We start from the raw sequence: 21,835 nt of genomic DNA on the forward strand, positions 1-21,835 counted from the left end.
TCGCCCCGTCTTGATTCCCAGGACAACTACTCCTCACCCACCCCTTTCCCCTCCTGCCCCCAGTTCTCCCCACTTGGCCTCAACCACCAGCCCGGACCCCCGGAAAACGTGGGCAGAGCGGAGCTGGTGATCACGCCCCACCGAGGGGCTGTTTCAGGGTCCCTCGGCTTTTTGGGGACGGGGACGGGTGACGGGGGTTGTCCCTCCGACTGCCCCCCGTGGAACGGACACGCCGAGGCAACGGCACCGCGACTAAAGCGCCAACATGGCCGGCGGCACCCACCGTGGCGTGGGGAGGGCTGGCGGCACCCACCCGGGCGTGGGGAGGGCCATGGCACCCACCGTGGGTGTGGGGAGGGCCGTGGCACCCACCCGGGCGTGGGGAGGGCCATGGCACCCACGTGGGTGTGGGGAGGGCCGTGGCACCCACCCGGGTGTGGGGAGGGCTGTGGCACCCACCCGGGCGTGGGGAGGGCTGTGGCACCCACGTGGGTGTGGGGAGGGCTGTGGCACCCACCCGGGTGTGGGGAGGGCGGCAGCACCCACCCGGGTGTGGGGAGGGCTGTGGCACCCACGTGGGTGTGGGGAGGGCTGTGGCACCCACCCGGGTGTGGGGAGGGTGGCTTTTGCAGCGCTGGTTAATTATGACATTCTGGACCATTCCCCCTGTTTGTTTGTTTGTTTGTTTGTTGGGGTTTTTTTTTTTGTTTGTTTTGTTTTTTTTTACCCTCCGTATTTCGGAAGGAGCAATTGCTGCAGAAGCAGCTTCCCGCTCCTTTCCACATTTTTATGCTTCTATTACAGAGGCATCAGGAACAGAGAGTCATTCTCCAGCCACCTCAGCCTCTTAAAGCAGCCCGGAGAAACACACCAAACCCCAATTCTATTTTCAGTGGAGAAATACTTAAGTCCGGTAAGTCTCTGCCGATGCGTGCAGGCAAGGATGGTGCTAGCATTGCTCTTCCCCTCGCGATAAGGTGCAGAACCTGAGAACAAGTCAGAACAGCAGTTACAAGATGGACTAGCACATCATCTCTGCCTGTGGTCCAAGGGGCAACAGAGGAGGTAAGCTAGGCTGCTGCGATGCCCGTGTTAGGTACATACACGCTCTGAAGTGCCAAAATGCAGAATTTGCACTTGTAGTCCCTGAACCCCACCTGATGCTGCTCAGCAATGCAGCGTTTTCATATTTAACAAGTAGGAACCAAATAAAAGGGCGTGACGGATACTGCTACCGGCAGAAAATGGCAAGATATTACCAATAAACAGATTTAATGTACAGGTGGGTTGAGCCACTCGTGATACTCATTGCAATCAGGCTGCAGTAATTAAGAAAACGGTGTTCAAATTCCAGCATTGAATTTTGTGTCTGGCCAAAGACGAATCGATTTGTTCTCTGGCAGAGGTGGGGGTTACAAGAGCATTTCAGATCGGTGATCATTGGCAGGTTCACGTGGTTGTACCTTGGGAGTGACAGGCTGCGTCCCGGGAAGGCATACAGAAGCGAGGAAAATCCAGGACAGCACAGACACCGTCACCATCGTCTACATAACAAGAAGCAGCAATTTGCACAGTTGCACATACAGCTTTTTTTTTTTTTTTTCTAAAAGAAAACTAATATGAGTGTAGCTGCATAGTCTTACCTCACTGTCACAAATATACCTGATAACAGAATCCCTTCAAATTACTTTTTCCTCCATTTATGCTTGAGAATCAAAACCCAACACAGACCTCAGCAAATCCGTGCATCCCAGAAACGTCAAAAAATGCCTCGTACGTTAGCAGTTAGTAAGACTAGCTATATTAAAATATAAGCACTTAATTGCTGTGTGGTTAAACAGCTTTTGGCTGTCTGTCAGGTAACATTTCTTGCTCCATTCTTTCACATCCAAACAGGAGAAATATTTTGAGGCTGCTAAAGGGACAACCTTAGGAAAAATACTTTTCTGTTGATTGTTAAGTTGTGACACAATCACCTTAAAAGACACAAGCCAGTCACTCAGCTTGCAAGCCTCTCCTGCCAATCGCTTTCACATTCCATTTCTCGAGGTTTCATAAATAAAAGGTATTCATGTTTTCTCTTGTTTTGCTTTCAAAGCCAGGTATCGACACAAAAATCACCAACCAGTGAGGATGGCAGAGGGAACATGGTGTTTCGTTGAGGTCACCAGCTCCTCATGGGCTTTGTAAAAGTTACTTCAAAACCTAAGCTTTGGGCCCATCTCGATGTGACAGTGTCCCCTGAAACAAAAGGAACATTTCATTGTTCAATATGATGTGTTAGAATTACTTGACCAGACACATTCACATAATTCATCTGTCAGCCACTTACATTACACTTCATGCATTATTACAGAAATAAGAGACTGATATAAAAGCCGTCTGAAGATGCAGTGTCACAGTGAGATAGTGCAATGTGCCTCAGGACACGGAAGCTTTAATCTGTGGGTCCTCAATCAACAAGTTTACCAACAGAAAAAGAATAAAAATACCTCCACCAGTACGCTTTCAGAGGGAGAGACTACGGCATGGTTTTCAGCATAGCGAAATGTGCACAGTGAAACACATCTAATTGCAACCTGCTTGTGAAGTTTTACAGTTTAAAAAGAACAAAACCAGGTCTTCTGCCCGCCCAAAGGTAAATCTGACTACAAAGAACAAGAGGAGGTTTCTCAAAGGCACAGTCTCAACAGATAACAGCTGTTACAAAGCAAACAATACGAATTCATATTTCTGTGCCACTGTAAAATTGAGATAATATGCTAAAGTACCTCAAGTACTTTCAATTTTCTTTCTCCTTTTTTAAGAGTATGTTTTTGTGTTTTTTTTTTTTTTTTTGGTGTTTTTTTTTCATTTTTTTTTTCCTGTAGGGAACCTCTGCTAATTTTACTACTTTTGTGAGCAGCATGTATACAACATACCTATGGCAAAAAACAACTCAGCATTGAGAAGCTGTAACTTTTTATAACAAATCATTCCTTGAAGAGATGAGTAGTTTAAGCTGCTAAGTGACTCTGCCATGAGAAAGGAAGTTTGAGGATCCTGAGAGTACAATTTTGCTGCTGGTTGGTAACCAAATGAAAAAATAGTGCATTTTACCAAAGACAAACCTAGTAGAATTTAGCTATGCTGCTGCCTTTATACCAGAGGTGTATGCTATAAAAGAACCAGTAAAAAAATCTTGTAAATCACACACTTATATTTAATATATTGAAACAAAATAGTTAAGAATGCAAGAACTGTATACAGATTAAAAAAATATTTTTTAAACCATCTGATCTTAAAAATAGACAATAGTAGTGAAGCTTAAAATACAACCACTCGCATTAAAATGTTTCAAGCAATACCACCTTGGTGTGTCCTGTTCCATCAAATGGCCATTAAGATAACGTATCAGTTGTTAAAAAGGTTGTGTTGGTTGGAGTCACTTTTTCACAATCCAAATCTACAACAGTTTTTCCTTTGATGGAAGAGCCCGAGCATTCCTGGTGCAAACTTTCCCGCCTCTCTGCAAGTTTAGAAGTGGACCGAGCCATCGAGCCACTTTGGCTTCCATTGGTTTGAGAGCAGACATTACTAACTTTAGTAGTTTTATTTTTGTGGTGGTTGTTGTAGACTTTATATTTCATGAGGAGGATGAAGATGAAAACGAGAACTGAAGCCACAATGATACCCCCAATAATGATGATCATGGTTCCTCCAAGAAACTGCGCGTGAAGGGATCGGCACTGTTTGTATTCTTCCTGGGTCGTGAACTGCACGCATCCGATCACTCTGGTTGCGGTCAAGGATGTCAATCCATCATCATAAACAGCAAGAACACAGAGGTCGTACTCACGTCCTGCAACCAGATCAGTCAAGAAGAAGGATTTACTAGCAGCTGGGATCATCCTGGAAGAGAAAATGAGTACAGTAAACATCCGAGTTGATCGAGCCTACGGAGAGCTCTCTTGACTCTCGGTGCCACTGTGAGGACACGAACAGAGCAGAAGGCGAGCGTGGCAACCGGACCAGGCAGCAAAACTCTACCATTCTCTAGGTTACTTGGTAGGGGTGGAAGACACAGATTTTAGCAATGATAGTACCTTTACCTTGGCCATTTCAAAGAAACACGGGCTAGAGTGCACATGCCTACCAATGGCCGGAGGAGAAGTCACGCTTGCTCTATTGTTTTGATCGGCCTTTTCTTAAATTTCCAGTTTCAAAATGAAAGGGTGTGACATGCCCTGTGCAGAAGGGAATATGGTCAGCCTTTCAAAAAACATAAAGGAACTGGAGCAACAAACTTAGGGAGTTAAGTGGCAGAAAAGGATGAAATGAAACACTTTAAAGTGTATTTTAGTAATTTTACACCCACAGGAGGCACATTTTGAAGATCAAGGGAACAAAGCAAATTCAAACCTTTGGTCCACAGATTAACCTTATTTCCATCTTCTAACAGCTCCATGATGCTCAGTGTCTCGTAATCAGGTGACTGGTAAGAACCATCAGAGCAAAGAACACGCGCTCGCCGCTAAGTGGTGTCTTTTGTAGCCCAATAACAGCACGTTCTAACTCCCTTACCCTGATTGACCCCCAACATTGAGATGGTTTGACTTCCTCTCCTTGATGCAACCCTGACGTTGGGCCTGTTCAATGTCAACTCCAAATATTCCTTCAGCGGAAGGTAGCGCTGGTACTACATTGACACGAGAAGGATCCCAGAAGAAGACCTCTACGTTATGTTACAAATTCCCACAGGCCCCAGTCGTGACCATACGAATCGCAATGTCATTGCAGAGCAACTCTCCACACGTTTGGCTCGGATTCCTCACTGGAGTCACCTAATTCTGCTGCAGAGGAGTCCGTGAAACCACCTTCCTTTGTAGCGGGCGGGCACGTGGCCTTCTGGCCACAAAGGCAGTGGTGAAGACTAACCACTTGTCACCCAGCCTTTTCCAAGTAGTCGTCCATAGGACTAATGCTTAGGCTGGAAAGAAAGAAGAGCTCAGCCTTGAAAAGAGCATTGTCCAAACACAGGGCTGCTCCCACTTCATTTATAACAACTGAATTTCCGTGACTATGAGAAAACAGAACCGCTCCCTTCTCGATGTACATGCCCCACCACAAGTTCATAGAAACACTAAAGGAGACCCCCCCCCTCGCCCCGAGATCTCCTGCCCAGCTCCCCACACAGAGCACTACTGGTGCAATCAGCGGATCGGGCCGACCGCACTTCTGCCCAGCCAACACCTGAAAAACCTTCCATGAGCTCTCCAGGCACCATTCCAGAATTCACCTCCTAAATGTTTTTCCCCAAATGTCCTATCTGAATTTCCCAAACCACGCCTCATAGCCATTGCCCCAGCCTTAATTTATAACAGCAGCTTCACAACCTCCACAGAATCTGGCCCCACGTTGGCTTTTAAGGCTATCGAGATTTTTTTTACTGCAGGAAAAACAGGGTTTGGGAGGAAACTACACAGAGATACGTTAGTCAAATTGAAACATCCAAGCAATTCCTAGCGCGTACTTAACGAGAAATTTAATCCAACGTTAATGTAGGAGGAAACACGCAAAGATGGGAACCGCTGCAGACCAGCAGAACAAGCCCTTGAAGTTCCCGACGGCCGGTGCTGTCCGTTCCGCGCGGGGGCCACGCCGAATGAGGCCTGCCAGCGGCAGGCGATAACAGCAGTCAGCCCTGCCCTACCAGCACCACGCTGGGGAACGAGCGTTTCGTCGTGATCGTTGCTCTACAGTTACACGTCTCCTACAGCAGCTGGCCCGAGCCCTCCAGCTATGTCGTGCTCCCTGCTTTTTCCTTTCTCCCACGAGTCTAATTCGGCAATGTCATTATCTAACGTTACACCACGTCACAGAAAACACCAAGGTTGTGCTGTCTCACTGGGCCAGGGCCCCAGACAGCAATTCACTGGCCCCTGGCTTTTCCAGGCACAGCTTTGGGCAGGGCGATTCTTCCCCACTCTCCGCGTGAACGTGGCCCGCAGTGTGGCTGGTGCTCCGCAAAGCACCGCTCAGTTTGCTCTGTGGCTTGACATTCGCCTTCCTAAAACACGCAACATTATCAATTATCGGACAAATATCTAACTAACTTCTCAGCCACATTTCATAGCGGCCAAACATGACAACACCGTGGCTCGGACTGGACTGCACTCCTCCCTCAGTACAAACACCGAGTTACACTGAAACTAAGCAGAAGGTTCTTGCTTGTCATACAGAGGGATGCGGCTGAGAAGGTGGGGAATTTAGTTGCCAGCCTTCAACACTATGAGGAACAGTCATGCCTCCCAGAGAAGAATACTGCTGGCACCTACATCCAACCACGGAGCAAAGTCTAAAATCACTTGACGTCAACAAAACCATCTCCAAACCTCAGGGGACAATGTGTAAAAAATTAAGGAATGTCATAGAAAACCTCCGCAGGAGGCGACACCATTTTGAAGACCAGCTAAACAACAGGAATAGAAAGGAAACACCGTAGAGAAATCGTCTTTCTAGTCTCTAGGATTCTGCCCATCTGTGAGAGGGAGGTGTAACTGCAAAAATTGTGCAAAGTACTGTTTTCTAGCTTGATGTCCCTGTTATTTGCCTTATTCAGAAGCCTTTGATGCTCGTTTTTCTTCTTTCAAACAACTTTCTGCATTGCATTATTGTCAGGATTATTCGATGAAGGGTTCGGTATTGAAATTTGCTCCATTTCCATGGGAAGCTAGGTACTGCATATGCTGTATTTACAGTGTGCCCATCAAAAAAAAGGTTCTAAGCGAAGGTCTTTCTGTTCTCCCGTGCAAATCTTCTGTACAAATGTTCAATAAGACCAAATAGATATTTGATTTCTATCAGCTTTTCCGGTAGTACAAGGCTATTTTCAGCTCCATGAATACAGAGAAGCGTATAGTTCTTGATAAGCTAGAAGATAAGGTTTCTTCGCTGGCTGAGCAGCTATTCACAGACACGTCTCCCAGGAAAAGTAGCTTTTTTGGAATGTTTAGGAAGTTTCGGGGAAACCTCTACAAATGAGTAAGGACAGCTCACAACTGATTGGCAGTCTGCCCGAGGCCATGTCAGGAGTTAACCTCTGCCTCTTTTCTCGCTTGTGCCTGCAGAACATTTACTTCTGGAGCAGAGCTCAGGCATCCCTATACCATTATTTACTTTATTTCAGTAATGCTATAAATGATCGGATAGTGGTTAAATTCAATGAGCTTGACAAATTAGCCCAAGCTCGAGTGTAGCAGCTGTAACAAAGGCAGGTCTCTAGTGCCAGGCTGTGGCGAACGGGGAGGGTTTGTAGGAAAGGCCAGAAAGCCCGTGGGTGGACGTTGGGAGCAAGTGAATCTTCGGAAAGGTTTATCGATCCACCAGAACCCACTGACTGCAGTTTGGAGAACGGCGTCTTCAGAACGAACGCCTCCATTAACACTTAGTTTGACCTAATAACAGCGACTAGGTCGTAGGTTTGTTACGAAACATATTTGGGCTGCCGTAGGATCCTTGACAACCCCAAGTGAGGGGGATATAGGGGCACTCTGATTCTGAGCGGGGTAAAGCTTATCAACCTCTCAGTGGAGTTACTCCATCTCAGACTCGGAGCTTGCAGCAAAGTCACTTAATTAAATAATTAGTTTGCACGAAAGACATTTCACAATAACGGTACAGAAACCAAAAACACATGTCTGCCAGGAGATTCTCAAATCTCCAGGAACACAAAATCCTCTCACTTTGCTATTCTTTTGGGGGGTTTAGGTTGGTTTTTTTTTTTTTTTTTTTTTTTTTGATTCTTCAAGAAATGTTATTATGTTATTTCACAATAACTACCCATCAGGTTTTTTCTCAAAACCCCCTCTTTATTTCTATTAGAGTTTCATCAGGAGCTAGCTTCCTATTACCCATAAAAGCTGCTGAAACTGTGGGTTTTAGACACAAATCCATCAAATAATTTTTTTGTAGCTGAAAGCATACTACTTTTTCTCTTACATCCCTAATGTTAGAGAGTCCCCATGTGCTCAGTGTTGGCCCCCGAGCACCATCTTTCAAAGGGATCAATAGCAGAACAGCAACTGTCAGATTTAAGCAAACAGTGCTAACGTAACTGGTTTAAGAGCACTAACATCTATAAGCCATAATCCGTGCCAGCATTTCCCTGCCATCTGTAGCCAGCCAGTAACAAGTAAAGCCCTTTAGTGAAAACTCAACTGTGAAATCTGCTCGCAAAACTTCTGACAAAACATCACTTTGTGAGATTGGAAATATTTCCTAGCAACATTGTCAACAACGAAATAAACCGAGCAGCTTGAAATAGAGATGGAGTTTTTCGTTTGGACTCTAATTGACGTGATGCTGTCCATAGGAAAACGTAATACCGGGGCCAGACTGCCTCCAATCAGTAACTTTTACTTTGGCCCACCTCTCTGCCCCCAATCCATTGCCACCATTTCAAAAGATTGAAAACCAGAATGTCTTTTCTGCCATTTCAACTGTTCAACTGGGAGCAGAGGGGCGGGGGTGAAAGGAGGGGGGGAGCGCGAGGTGTTGGAGGGACCCCAGTGACAGGAGGTCTTTTGAACCGATTCTGTCAACCAACTCCTGAGCACCCAGTTTTCTCTGCTGATTAAAGGGATTAAAAAGCAATCAGTATAGAGCCTGTTTTTTCACAGAAACTCCCACTGAGACCCAAATCTGATCTATGACATCTGTGGAGGTAAAACAACCCCCACCAAAGACCGTTCTAAGATGACATAAAATCCTAGACTGTTACTGAACCCAGGCTGCTGGCTGGATTTTTCAAAAGAATTATTTTCACATGGTTGGTGCTACAGCCTGGAAATGAAATGACCATGCACCAGAAGATATAGATAGTCGGGAAGTACTGATGGCAGGTTTCTTATTTATAGAGCTTTCACACAAATCATACCAAAATTTTCGATAGAGGCAATGACTGGAATGGATTCTTATTCATACTATCAAAAAAATCCCCACACACTTCTGCATCAACAGTACAAAAGGAACCAGGGATGTCTTCCTCCTCCAACAAAAAGCACAGCATCTTAAACACTTGGGGAACAAGACATTGATATTTCATGTTTGAATGGTCTCCCCATAATGCCACGAGCATCCATCATCTGTGTCTGCAGGGTTGTAGTTTTATAAACCACGACGCAGCTCTATCAGGTGGGCAGCCTCGATCACAAGGAGCGTGGGAAGGAGGGGAACGCCAGTGGAGGAGTGACCTCTGTGGTCTGAGGAATCCAGCTCGGTAAGGGTAATCCCGATTAACTCGGCACACAGTCAACTAGGCTTTTCCCCTGAAATCTGAAGGCTTTTCCCCTGAAATCTGAAGAAGAGGTTGCCTAGGAGAAACTCCCTGAAGGAGCCTGGAATCTGCCACGATAACAGCTACGCTGCAAGATAAGGAAAAAAGCTACCAAAATTAAATCCAAAGAGAGGCAAGTCATCTGATCCCCTGCATTTACAGATGTCAGATGGCCTCGGTATTTCTGCATATCCACTGGTGCATATCCTCTTTTTTGAGGAACGACTGCTGGCTAGGTGAAGAAACTCCAACGTGACCGTTTGTCCAAGATTCCCTCCCGACGAACAGCCGCCGCTCCTGTGCGGATTTACTGGATACCCACAGCAGCCCCACATACTCCGGCGTCACCACCGTGACTGCACACGCACACGATGACACGTTGCCCTGCCCGCCAGCCCGGGCCCATCCCTCCCGTGCATTTGCAGGGTCCAGCGTCTCGGGGGCACCCAGAAAGGAAACACAAAGTCTCCCGGCACGTGCCTGACCGATGGGAAGCTACAAAACCCCTTTCAAACTTCGCTGTTTGAAATCTAGCATGGTCCCGAGGCTTTCCATTGCATTGCGCTGAACTAATTTGAGAATTTTTGAGCAGACGTAGCGTGGCTGATCCCAACTGCTTTTCACGCAACAGATGTAATCATTGCTATATTGATCTGGCAACATATCACCTTTTCCCCAAGAGTGACAGCTCTGCCCTTTAAACAATGGTACTTTGTATTCCATATTAAAAGCGGTCTGCCGCTCAATTTCTAAGTTTTTCCTCTCAACAGAGAAAACAAGGACATATTATCAGCAGTTTTATGCAATATATAGTCTCTCGATTATCTATAGAGAAGCATCACTATTAAATACTCATCTTCTAATTTATAGCATGTAGTTGCAGCTAATTAAAGTTAGATGATCACTAGCTATGAAAGATGCAATTCAATGCTTAGGAGACTATTGCCTTTGATGTTATGAGATCCAGCTTCTAATTGACTAGGACATCAATCAGATTGTTATGAAGCATTAGTAATCTGCTGCTTATATCAACTGTGGTAGGAACTGAAGTTTATCCAGCCTAGCTCACAAATACAAAATCAGGTTTCCTTACTTTGCTGGCCATTCGAGGAAGCACCAGCAGACAAAATAGGAGCGCTTGCAGTTCCCCTCAGGGGATTCCGAGCAGCAGTTGCTGCCCCACTTCTCTCTTGCACACCGAAAGAGGTGCCTTTTCATCTATACGCACGCACAGACACGGTTGCGCATCATGCCAAAGCAGCAATAAAAATAAAAGAGTGTGGCTTCTCTCCCAGATCAATTATTGCTGTCTCCAGCTTGTATGATATCCGTCACTACTATTTGAGTATCGAAAGGTCATGTCCTGGGTTGAGTGAGTGGTGGAGTTTTTTGGTGGCAGGGGAGGACAAGTCCAGCTCCACGTCAGCTCCACTTCTGTTTGGGAAATTGAGCCAATCGGCTGCGCCTCTGCGATAACGTATTTATGAAGGGACGTGGTGACGGGCAGTGGGGCTTGTGAGGAGGAGTTGCTGCAGCTGCATGAACACCAAGGTCAGTGGAGGAACGGAGGAAGAAAGGAGGGGGGAGGTGTGCCGGAGCAGAGACCCCCCTGTATCCTGTGGGGAGACGGCAGGGCGGCCCCACCCTGCCACCCATGGAGATCTATGGTGGAGCAGACATTGATTTATGGCCTGTTGCTCCTGCTCGGATGATCAAGGTTCTGTGCCCGAAGAAGGCTGGGGTCTCATGGGAAAAGGCAGCCCCGCTGCTGTAATTCAGTGCTGGGAGGATTGCAGCATGCGGGGGAGTCCCACGCCGGAGCAGCTCGGGAAGGGCTGCAGCCGTGGGAGGGAATCCAGTCGGAGGAAGTTGGTGACCCATGACGGAGCAGTGTGGGGAACGCTGCGGCCCGTGGGAGGGACTCATGTTGGAGAAAGTTTGTGGAGGACTGTCTGCTGTGAGAGGGGGACCACGATGGAGCAGGAGGAACAAGTTTTGGACACTCCCCTCACCGAAGATGAAGGAAGTGGCAGAGCTGACTGCACCCCCCATTCCCTGCCCCTGCGCCACTGGTATGTTCTGCTGGTATGTCTTCGCCAGGACTAGCACTGGAAACCTGGGCAGGACATTTGAACAACAGCAGCTAAACTAAAATTATAGTGCTGTGAAGCCCAAATCGCACAGGAACTGTAATCAGCATCAAGACTGTAAGCCGTTTAAAGAATACGGATCCATTTATATCTCAGAGAAGGAAAAGCCGCACAAAGTGGCTATTGCAATTCCTGATTCACCGTATACATGGCTGTACAACAGTTTCCAACCTTTCTTCTGCAAACAAACAAGGCTCTTACTTTCAATATTGATGCTTTCCGCAAATGGCTGCCTGCACCTTCATTTACTGATTCCGGATTGTTGCTACTCGTTTTGCCAGATGCTTCACTCTGATGCAATTTCCTTCCTCCATAACTTATGTCTGCCTTGAATTCGGCTGACCCTTCTCCCAGGAGATTGGGCGGTGTGATGGTTTCCATTTCACAGAAAGAGAGGAGTTAAACGACTCGCCCGAGACAACAGCAACTGGCGGAGCCAGAAGCACAACTCCTATCTTCCTTTCCACGTTCACCGCTGGGAGAAACGCTGTGTGGCTGTGTGTCCGTGACTCTCCCAAACTGGGAACACCAAGGAGCAATTACGGTGCCCTTATGTGCAAGTGTACACAGGCGGCGTAGCCACGTGCAGGGCATATACGTTGTTCTCGCGTATGTGAACAGACAATCTGATTACGGTCCAAAGGGAAAATTAGGAAGAATATCATCTCCTTCCCTTTACTCCTAGGAGCGGCACAGATGACTGCGCACTTACTCACAACTACCTATCTAGAGGGGGAAGGAAATGGAAAGGTGAGGAGAAATAAAGGAGTCAAAGGAGCAACTTAAATTCTCAAGATAAAGGCAAGTTGCCATAGCAACTGCTCCTCCCCTGGCACCACTCAACTTGACGGAAGCGACAGGTTTCTGATGCACCGCTTAATACTTTTTCCAGGCAGCAAGCTGTCGCCTGCCAGAAACAAATTACGCACTGTGCTCCAGGTAGAGGGAAGCTTTTCACCTTCTGGAAAACTCCTCTGGCAGGGCTGAAGCGTTGCTACTGCTGGGTATGCTACTACACATCTATTTACATCTGCATATATCGACAGACTGACTCCGTGAAGCCGGTGTTTATGTAGCTTACCAGAGACACGGAGTCTGAGAGGGGCCTTGACCGTGCAGAGGGTCAGCAAACAAATCCGGGGGCTCCTGCTTCTCCGGCACACATTAATGCGCTCGGCTTAAAACGCGCCGACATTTATAGCAGAACCCGAAGTAGCGTTTGTTCAGCTAACTACAAATGCAGAATTGCTGCCCAATTACCATTCCTCTCACTTTAGCTCAAAACTTCCTTTAAGGATCTATATTTGATGATTACTCACTGTGGGAACTGAACGAGAACACACGAATTTTCATCTTTGAGACACCCATTATACTACGGTCTATTACATTGTATTATTTGAAATAGCTGCTTGGTGATTTGAAGCATCAAGTATTTTGTGGCTTTGTTACCAACCTGAGCCTCTTGGTTAACAGGAATCTGAGCCGAGGAAGGGGCATGGAAACATGGTATTCTTCCCCATTTCTTCGTTAGGAACGAGGCCATTCAGCAGCAGCAGTATTCAACTCTAGAGATTTATTAACAAGCTACCACATGAGTCACTCATTTATTTTTAGGGACTTTGGGAAGTTTAAAACTTGTCGAGAACTAATTGCTGCAATTGTATGAAGGCTGCCAAGTCGGCCGACCAGCTGTTATGGCAAAGGATGAAAAATCCCATTAAACACCACTCATACTCCTGGCCGTGCCTGTGATGCACCTACCAGCTCTGGCTGCTTCTCAATTTCCTTGCTTTGCTTTACTTTCTAGTGGGAGAATTGAACAAAATCCCTTTAGAAACCCCAGTCACAGCTATTGAGACATCTCTGCTTCACATTTCCCTTAATTTCGCAACTTTGCAGTTCTTTCAAACAGCAATGTCACAAATGTTCTCACAGCTGACAATTAAATGAGGCTTCATCTTCCAGCCAGCTCCTCACCATCCCTGTCAGATACCAACAAGGCATCCTCCCACCCCCTCTTGAGAGACCCTTGCTTACCCTCACCGAGTCCTCCTGCTTCCTTGCTAGCTCGTAGCCATGGCAACGGGAGGATGGATGGCATCCTTCCTCAAAGAGACTCTGGGGATGGGCATTTTAACATGAGACTTCTGAAAATCCCAAGTGACATGTCTGTTTCGAGGACTTAACACAATTTTCATACACAGTTCCGTGGGGGTTTTTTTTAGTTTTTTTTTTTTTTAACAAGAATTTGCTTGTATTTCACAGAATCCCAGAATCCCGGGTTGGAAGGGACCACAAGGATCAGCTGGTCCAACGTTTCTTGGCAAAGGCCAGTCTAGACAAGGTGGCCCAGCACCCTGTCCAGCTGAATCTTAAAAGTGTCCAGTGTTGGGGAGCCCACCACTGCCCTGGGGAGATTATTCCAGTGGCTGATTGTTCTCATAGTGAAAAATTTTCCTCCTGCATCCAGCCAGAATGTCCCCAGGAACGACTGCTACCCGTCACCCCTCATCTTTTCCATGGGACTCCTTGCAAAAAGGCAGTCTCCATCTGCTTTGCAGCCACCCTTGAAATCCTGGAAATAGGAAATCCCAGCGAACAACTATCCTGCATTCCTTTCCATAGGGGACTGCTTCCTAAAGCAGTATATTTGAACCCAAACTTTCAGCTATATTTCTGAAGCTCTTAGATGTCATTCAGCTTTTGCTTACTCCACTCCAAACTTCAGCACAACCGGTGGCATTACATTAGAAGAATCATTATCGCTCAGCTAAGAGAAGTTACCATCCATATGAAGTACACAACTGTGAAACGTTAAATGTGAATCAAATGCTAGCTCCCTCTTTAAATGTCATTCTACTCCCCCTCCACTTAATCACAAACAAAAGCCTATGAGCAGAAAGGCAGACAATCAGAAACTCAACCACTCCCTGCACAGGGGCAGAGGCCATAAACTTAATCTGCACGCTGTCCACTGACAATATCAAATTGTTATTCCCAAATTTCCCCACATAAACTCCATCGGAGGAACGTGTGATCCACACAAAATACATAACCTAAAACTGCCTGTGCAGCGTCTGATTCATACCAGTCAGTTTTGTCCCCATGACACCACACAAGTGGAGAAAGGAAGCATGCAGCGACTGACGCGGGCCGAAGGTTTGGCATTACGCAGCACGGCTGAATCCATATAGGCAGAATGTTGCTTTGGGCATCTCAAATTTTTCTCTCTTCCCCATATTTTTAAGCAAAATAATTACACTTCATCAGCATAAAAGGTAACTAAGATCTCCATCTCAATTTCCTTAAATGTTAACAACTAAGATATTGCTCATCAGCTTCACTTGGTCCATTAAACTGGACTATGAAACTTAATTATGTCTGTAAAGAGTTTAGAGATCCTCAAGAGGCAGCACAGAAGCAGATGTATTATTAGTTTTAATAGTGTAACTCCTCAACAACGGGAGTTTAACGAGCAAAGTCTAAGCCAGCCATTGTCTCCTCATCCTCTCATTTGCAGTTACTGCTTGCAAGATAGCGCTCGTTACACGGCCTATGTCCAACTACGCTGCCCTTTTTTCTTACTCCCACCACCTACTCCGCAGAGGTGTGAGCATGGATAAGCAAGCGGGGTTACCTGTACACCAGGATGTCGTCAGCAGAGCTGTTGTACTGAATCTGGAACATTCGGATCCCAGGGAGGTGATGCTGAGAAGGCCACTGGATAAGAGCAGAGGACGACGTCAGCTCAGCAACCACAACCACCTTCTCTTGCTGCGCCTTCGTTTCGTTTGGGAAGCTTGACTTGGCAGATATGAGAATATCTGAGGGGCCAGGCTCCGCATCTTTGTCGCAGTTGGTGCTGTTAGCAAGGTTAGGGTAGGGGGTAACGAGGAGTTCGACTGGAGCCGTCGACTCTCCCGCAGCATTTGATGCTATGCAGGTAAACGTGCCCTTGTCGGTCAAAGAAGTAACCAAAATATCCAGAGTACCATTCTCATATGAAGTCGTCCTAGATGTGTTAGACACCAGCTTCCCATCGGGTGCGATCCAGCGAACGTAGGGATCTGGGTCGCCGACAGCTTTGCACTTCAAAGAGATGCTTTGGCCTTCTGTCACTGTTAGTTTTGGGGTTCGGTGCGTTATCATTGGGGGCTCACAGACAAATTCCTCCTCTTTAATAGACCAAAAGTATTTGCCCATCAGCTCCGGGGGAGAGGCGCAGGTTTCTAGATCATCTTCTCTGGTGAGACGTCTCAGCCACACGAGTTCACAGTTGCAGTGCAGAGGGTTCCCTCCGAAGCTAAGCACCAGGGACGACAGCGGAGATCCTTTGGACTTGGCGTACACCGGTATTCTGGAAAACAAAGGATCAGGAGGGATCTTTTTCAGCTTGTTGGAGGTCATGTCTAGACGGGCAAGCTTGTGAAGGTTTGAGAAGATTCCCTCTGGCACAAACTCAATGAGATTATGATCCAAACTGACCGTGTTGACATTAGAAAGTTTGGCAATCGTTTCCCAAGGAACGTTAACGAGATTGTTGTAGGACAGATCCAGGTCTTCAATTGTTTCAATAAAGTCATCCAACGACCCAGGAGAGATATAGTTTAATTGATTGTTACTGAGTATTAAATGCCGAAGGTTAATCAAACCTTTGAAATGATCTTCATTGATATAAGTCAGTCTATTACTATCCAAGTGTAAGGCATGAAGGCCTTTAAGATCAAAAAATGCATAAGGCATGATTTGACTTATTGTATTCCTCGATAGTGTCAAATGAATTAGATTGGTCATGTTTGCAAAATCTTTTCTCCTAAGTGTAGTGATAAAGTTATCCATTAACCTTAGTTCTGCTGTTCTCCTGTCAATACTGGGGGGCACAAAGAGAAGCCCCGTCTTCGTACAGAGAATTGTGAAGGATGGAGACAGGTTTTGACACATGCATCTTTTGGGACACATCATGGCCTTCACGGCTGTGCTAATAACCAGTAGATAGACAACCAGCCTTTCCATCGTAAGAAAAATGACAGACCTAAAGAGGGGAAAAAAAAAAAAATCCATGTAAATTTATTTTAATTGAGCATTAGAAATAGGTTTACATCGAAGTTTTCGTTACGAGTCCACCTGTGCAAACTGGAATCACACGAGACAATAACGAAATTACCTGCTGATATTAACGCGGATGTTTTTAGAGCTAAGAGCTTCTAGTTCTGTGCTAGTTTGTCTCTGCTCCTCTTGACAGCAAGGCTTAAGATTGACTGTGAGGCAACAGTCCATCACTATCGCCGCTCTGGGATGCACTGACAGGGTTACCTGCCTACCAACAGCTCTTCACAACCAACAGCGTTGACAGTTGTGCTTTAACAGGTGAAACAAAGCGAGATGTGAAGCTGATACTTGGTGAGAGGAATGTGAGGGGGGAAAACAAACGTATGAGATATTTTAGGTTAAAAGAGCCATCTACATAACTTTCTCTACGCACATCCAACTGTTTGCTGGGGCTGGAGCCTCATGTTGATCACTCCATTACTTTGTGATTATGCTCCCCTCACTTTTATAGATGTCCAGCAATGTTTTTGTCCTACCCCTAGAGCTCATTTACGCCCCTCCTTGGTCTTACCTGTACCAAGCAGTGAGCTCTTTGCAGAAATGCCTGTTTAAAGGACAAGGTTGGGGTTTTTTTCTCCCAAGAGGTGGCAGGGGTCTGAAACTTTTACAGCAAATAAGAAGGAAAAATACCTTCAAAGGCATTTCTGAAAAGCAAGGTTGTGTTCAATCAGAGAAGCAGGTATATATATATATTTTTTTCTGTGCAGCACAAGTACCAGCTTTAGAAAAATAAATTTCATAATTGCACATGAGTTTGGTCAATGAAATTATCTCTGAAATCTTGTGTGTGCCGAGTTATTTCCCACTGTATCTGAAGTGCTTGCCTGCTATATTACGGGTAGATTTTAATTTCTACTTTATCTCCAGCTGGCTGGGAAATTGCTGAGCACAAAGTGTGGTGACTCAAGCAACCATGAAGGCTAAAACACCTAATATGCAACGTAAAGGACTCAAACTGTGCGCTTCCTGAGAGTGTCCTGGTACAACCCAGTTCCAAACTCCAGCCCGTGAATCCTACTCCAAAAGAAGGGTAGTGGTCTTTTTGCAAATGAGCACGTGCAGTTTTATTTCACATATAAGCACACTAGAGATCACAGCTGATTAAAGTTAGTTCCACGTGACAATTCCTTCGTATGGTGGGTGAATGCAGTGTGAAAATAATCCACTACTGCCTCTGAGAACAAGCAGTGCAACACAAGACGTGGTCCTCAGTTCAGCACAAAGTCGGGGACGACGGCATAATCTGCTGAGCCAGCTATCTGTAAAAGAGACTACCAAAGCCTTTGATTGCAAGGGCACAATTTGCTGTGAGTCAGTAGATTCAGGATGTTTGTTTGTGGGTTTGGTTTTTTGTTTTTGTTTTTGGGGTTTTTTTTGGTTGGTTGGTTTGTTTTCCTTTAATGATTTCCGTGAGCTAGAGCTCCTGTACAGGGCAACAGCTCTTTAAGATACAGAATTACAGTATCACAGTTGCAGAGTCTGGAAATCAGTTTGGTTAGATCAAATTTAAAGCTCCACAGAAAGGGAAAAAAGGTTATTAAAATCAACCCATCGCTTATGCAGTATTATTACTTCAATTCAGAGGGCATGAAAGTCAGTCTAAACCTTTTAACCAGTGCTGCACATTCACTTAGAGGTTAATCTTTAGGTGTAGGCAATTCTGAGCAAGTCTCTTCAAAGTATTTTGTAAAAAATGAATGAAAGAATGCCAAACCGATCAATAAAGCCCTCTCCAAAACCTCTGTACGGTGAGCACAGTCTGTGTGAGAGGCTGAGAGGACAGAGCCTGGTCAGCCTGGAGAAGAGAAGGCTTTGGTGGAGCCCGTGATAGGAACCTTCTCGTCCCTCCAAGGAGTTTGTCGGGGAGATGGAGCCGGGTTCTTCACCGTGCTTGGGGGTGGGAGATCAAAAGACACGAGGCAGAAATTAGTGCAATTAAGGTTCAAGCTGGATATGAGGGAGAAAAACCTTCGTGAAGCAGGTTATCCAGAAAGGCTGTGGGACCCCCATCTTGGGATGAGGCGACTGGCCAAGCCCTGATCCCAGGGCCGACCCCGCTCCCAGCAGGAGATGGGACCACGGACCCTCCGGCTTCGTCCTGCCTGCCTTATCCTGTGACCTAATATCTGCAAATATCTCCACAGTTTTCTCATGTCAGCTGCAACTCTACAGGCTGTAACCTCTGCCCGCCTGATTTCTAGTGCTGGCTTCAAATTCCAATTCTGAACATTACTTTTTTTATGTTTGGGAGTGCCAGTTCCACAGAGAAAATGATAAATTTTCTGTTAAGAACACCTGAGTTAGGAAAAAAAATCCTACAGTAGAGTTTGCACAAAGCTAGTTCACTTTATAATATTTTCTAATAAGCATTGTCTTGTAATGTCTTACTTCCTGATCATTTTTTCTCAACATCTTTTATAATATTTAATATAGTCCACTCCAAGCTTTATCTTTCAAATATTTGCTTTTAAACGAAACCCATTTCTACTGTCACTCCATCCTGTGCTCTGAACCCTCCTTGCCTCTAATGGCTCCATCTTTTCACTCCTGCTAGGTACGAATGATTAACGGATGCGCAATTATCCAAAACCAGGCTGCTGTGCAATATTGCAATTCCCTTGTTTTGTCATTAGCAAATATTAATGCAATTTTAATGGATTAACTGCCATCTGGGCTGTAAGAAACCAGTACAAAACCACCTCACTTAAAACATCATTCTGTTAAAAAATAATTAAATGTTACTAATGTGAAACCATGGCACTCAAATTAATGATTCTAGAGTCAACAATGAACATAGTGCAATTACTCTTACAAACCATGTAACAGTCACAAGGAAATTGTGACTTGCAAAGCAAAGCTGCGTATAAGTGAGTTACGGCTGTTGCTCTGGGTTCTTGTTAAAAGCAGGTTTGGCGCTGTCACCTAAAATCTGCATCGGGAACATACCTGATTGCATGATAATACAGTAGGATTTTTAAAGACAGTTTAATCCACACCACCTCATCAGAAGGCAGGCAGAGAAACAAATTTCATGCTTCTAAGACTACCCACAGATCTAGGACATGGGAAAAAAACTTCTCTGAACTTTTGCTTATTGACTCATTTCCTCCTTTACCATCTGCACGGCTGCAGCTTAAAGTTCATGTAAAAAAATTGGTTGAGGTAGTAATTTAATTCCAAAGTAATAAAGACTTACTGAATAGTTCTGGTTGGAAGGGACCTGCAATGAGGGGGGGGGTCATGTTCAAGATATGTGCAGAAACAGGGAGCCTTTAGCTGTTTTCCTACAGCAAAACATTACTAGGTTACCACTGGCTATCGTTTGTAGTCTAAATGATATTTAAAGAAAGGGATATTTAATTCCAACAATTGGCAGCAATTGGCCTGTTAACTTTGTGCTCTTGGAAAGAGGTCGGGTTGCCTCTGCTGTAAATACAACAGATTTTCAACAGCTTTAAACTGGTACCGTGGTATAGAGAATTCTTACACTCTGCAAAACACACACAGAGTGTGAATGATGATGCATAAAGATGCTGTTTTACCAGCTTTAAGGAAGAAATTCCATTTTCCAAAAAACGGCCCTTTGTCAAGAGCCTTTGCTGGGGAACAGCACCTTTCTTCAATACAACACATTTATTTCAGCGTATTCTGTTTCCTTCCCTTGCACCTAACTACTCCTTTTTCTGGAATTGCTAGCAAGATATATTCAAGTACATGGTTTCCAGTCTACACTTGTTCGCGCTGCAACTCTTGGGCGTTCAGCCGCGTCTTTCAGTGGTGTTTAAGGGATGGAGCTACATCCTTTTTTTTTTGGTTCATTCTCCACTGAATTGGGTTCCTGAGTCACGCGTAGAAGAATCGCCGACCATCCTACGCCCAGGTGTGTGCCCCGTCCAAAGCCATCACCGCCTCCAGCTTTGCCTGTTCAGCCTGCCTGCTGGTTTTGCGCAGGCACTAACGCCTTGCTGAATCTGTTATTCTCTTATCTACAAGATTTAATCGCCCAGCTCTGGCCTCGTGTAGTATCTTGAATAAAAAAAGCTGCGGCTGCATCAGCTTCTGCTCGTACTCAGGTCTTTCTGAAAAAGACCTTGACTCCTTACGGCACAGAAATATTGATACAGAGGGTGGCAAATAGGTCCTGGGCATTAGAAGCAGCTAATTCAAACCATATGTCTTGCACCCTCGCCACAGCCTGAGATATTTCATCCACCCAAGCACTGCTTTCCCAACAAACAGAAATCGAATCTGATGCCCAAGATATTCCTGCAGAGGCCATCCACTGCTGAGTCCAGCGAGAGGAACAGACTGTGCTCCTACATATTCCACGCGCAGCTTGGCTGACTGTCGTACTGCCGCGACAACCTGTTTGGTGCACGAGGCAGGTGCTCGCCATCTGCATCCATAGAAGGGAAAGAAAAGAAGAAGAAGAAGAAAAAAGCGCTTTTTCCTGAGGGAGGCTTTATTATTGCCCTTTTCTGATCCAGAATTAACCACCACGTTGGAAAAATTCAATTTACCAACAATAAATAACGCGCTTAGTTTAGTGTTGCTTGCCCCACCTGTAAATGAGCAAGAAACACTTCTAATTAATGTTTAAGGAGTATCTTGCTCATTTGCCTTTTATTTTTTTTTCTTTTCCAAGACCACTGAGAGTGCATCTCTAGATACACTTGGGCACAAAGCAGATTAGCTGCAAAGCTGCTAGCCAGTATTTCTCTGAATGCAAATCACCATAAATATTAATACTAGGATTTTTTTTTTAGTTTGGCTTTTTTTTTTTTTTTAATATACTTCACAGCATAAACGGAAACCAATCCATTTAATATTAAAAATAACAAAATACAGTTTATTATTTTTCTTGACATTGTTTTTCAGGCATGTCAACTATTCAAGCGAATGCATTTGCCTTTTCCTTTATCCCTGGAAGGTGGCACAAATAATATCCAGCTGTGCATGGTTATTGCCTGCCACGGGGAAGTGTATTTATAACGTGCAAAAATCACATTTCCAACCTGCGCTATAGAAGTGTGGAATAAGAAAACCAGAGGTAAAAGCATAGCAATAACTTCCATCTCCGTGTTCATTTTTGCTTCACCTAATTCAGCCATCTATCGAGTGTATTAGCAGACCCCAAAATAATTTTTGTTGGTTGCGTTGGTTGGTTGTTGTTGGTTTTGCAAAAAAAAAAAAAAACCCACAAAAAAACCCCAACTAGTTTCTGTCCCATTAAACATTAGTGTGTACCATAAACTGAGGA

At 45.2% G+C, this 21,835-nt stretch overlaps 1 protein-coding gene across 4 annotated transcripts in view; it reads right to left on the minus strand.

Annotated features, from left to right (window-relative positions):
• Positions 1-1,255: 1,255 nt before the first annotated feature.
• Positions 1,256-21,835, minus strand: part of LOC104366262 (leucine-rich repeat and fibronectin type III domain-containing protein 1-like protein) — a 57,992-nt gene continuing 37,412 nt past the window's right edge. For 3 of the 4 annotated variants that reach the window (XM_042797249.1, XM_042797250.1, XM_033011857.2), the window contains 2 exons: positions 15,104-16,498; positions 1,256-3,891 (listed from right to left, as the gene is read on the minus strand). In XM_042797249.1, the coding sequence (XP_042653183.1) occupies positions 3,381-3,891; positions 15,104-16,479 (1,887 nt within the window). In that variant the 5' untranslated portion in view covers positions 16,480-16,498 and the 3' untranslated portion in view covers positions 1,256-3,380. The remainder of the gene's footprint in view (positions 3,892-15,103; positions 16,499-21,835) is intronic. The other variant, XM_033011859.2, reaches the window with a different exon arrangement.

This window comes from Tyto alba, unplaced genomic scaffold (assembly GCF_018691265.1).
Source record: "Tyto alba isolate M040663 unplaced genomic scaffold, T.alba_DEE_v4.0 Super-Scaffold_25, whole genome shotgun sequence".
NCBI lineage: Eukaryota > Metazoa > Chordata > Aves > Strigiformes > Tytonidae > Tyto > Tyto alba.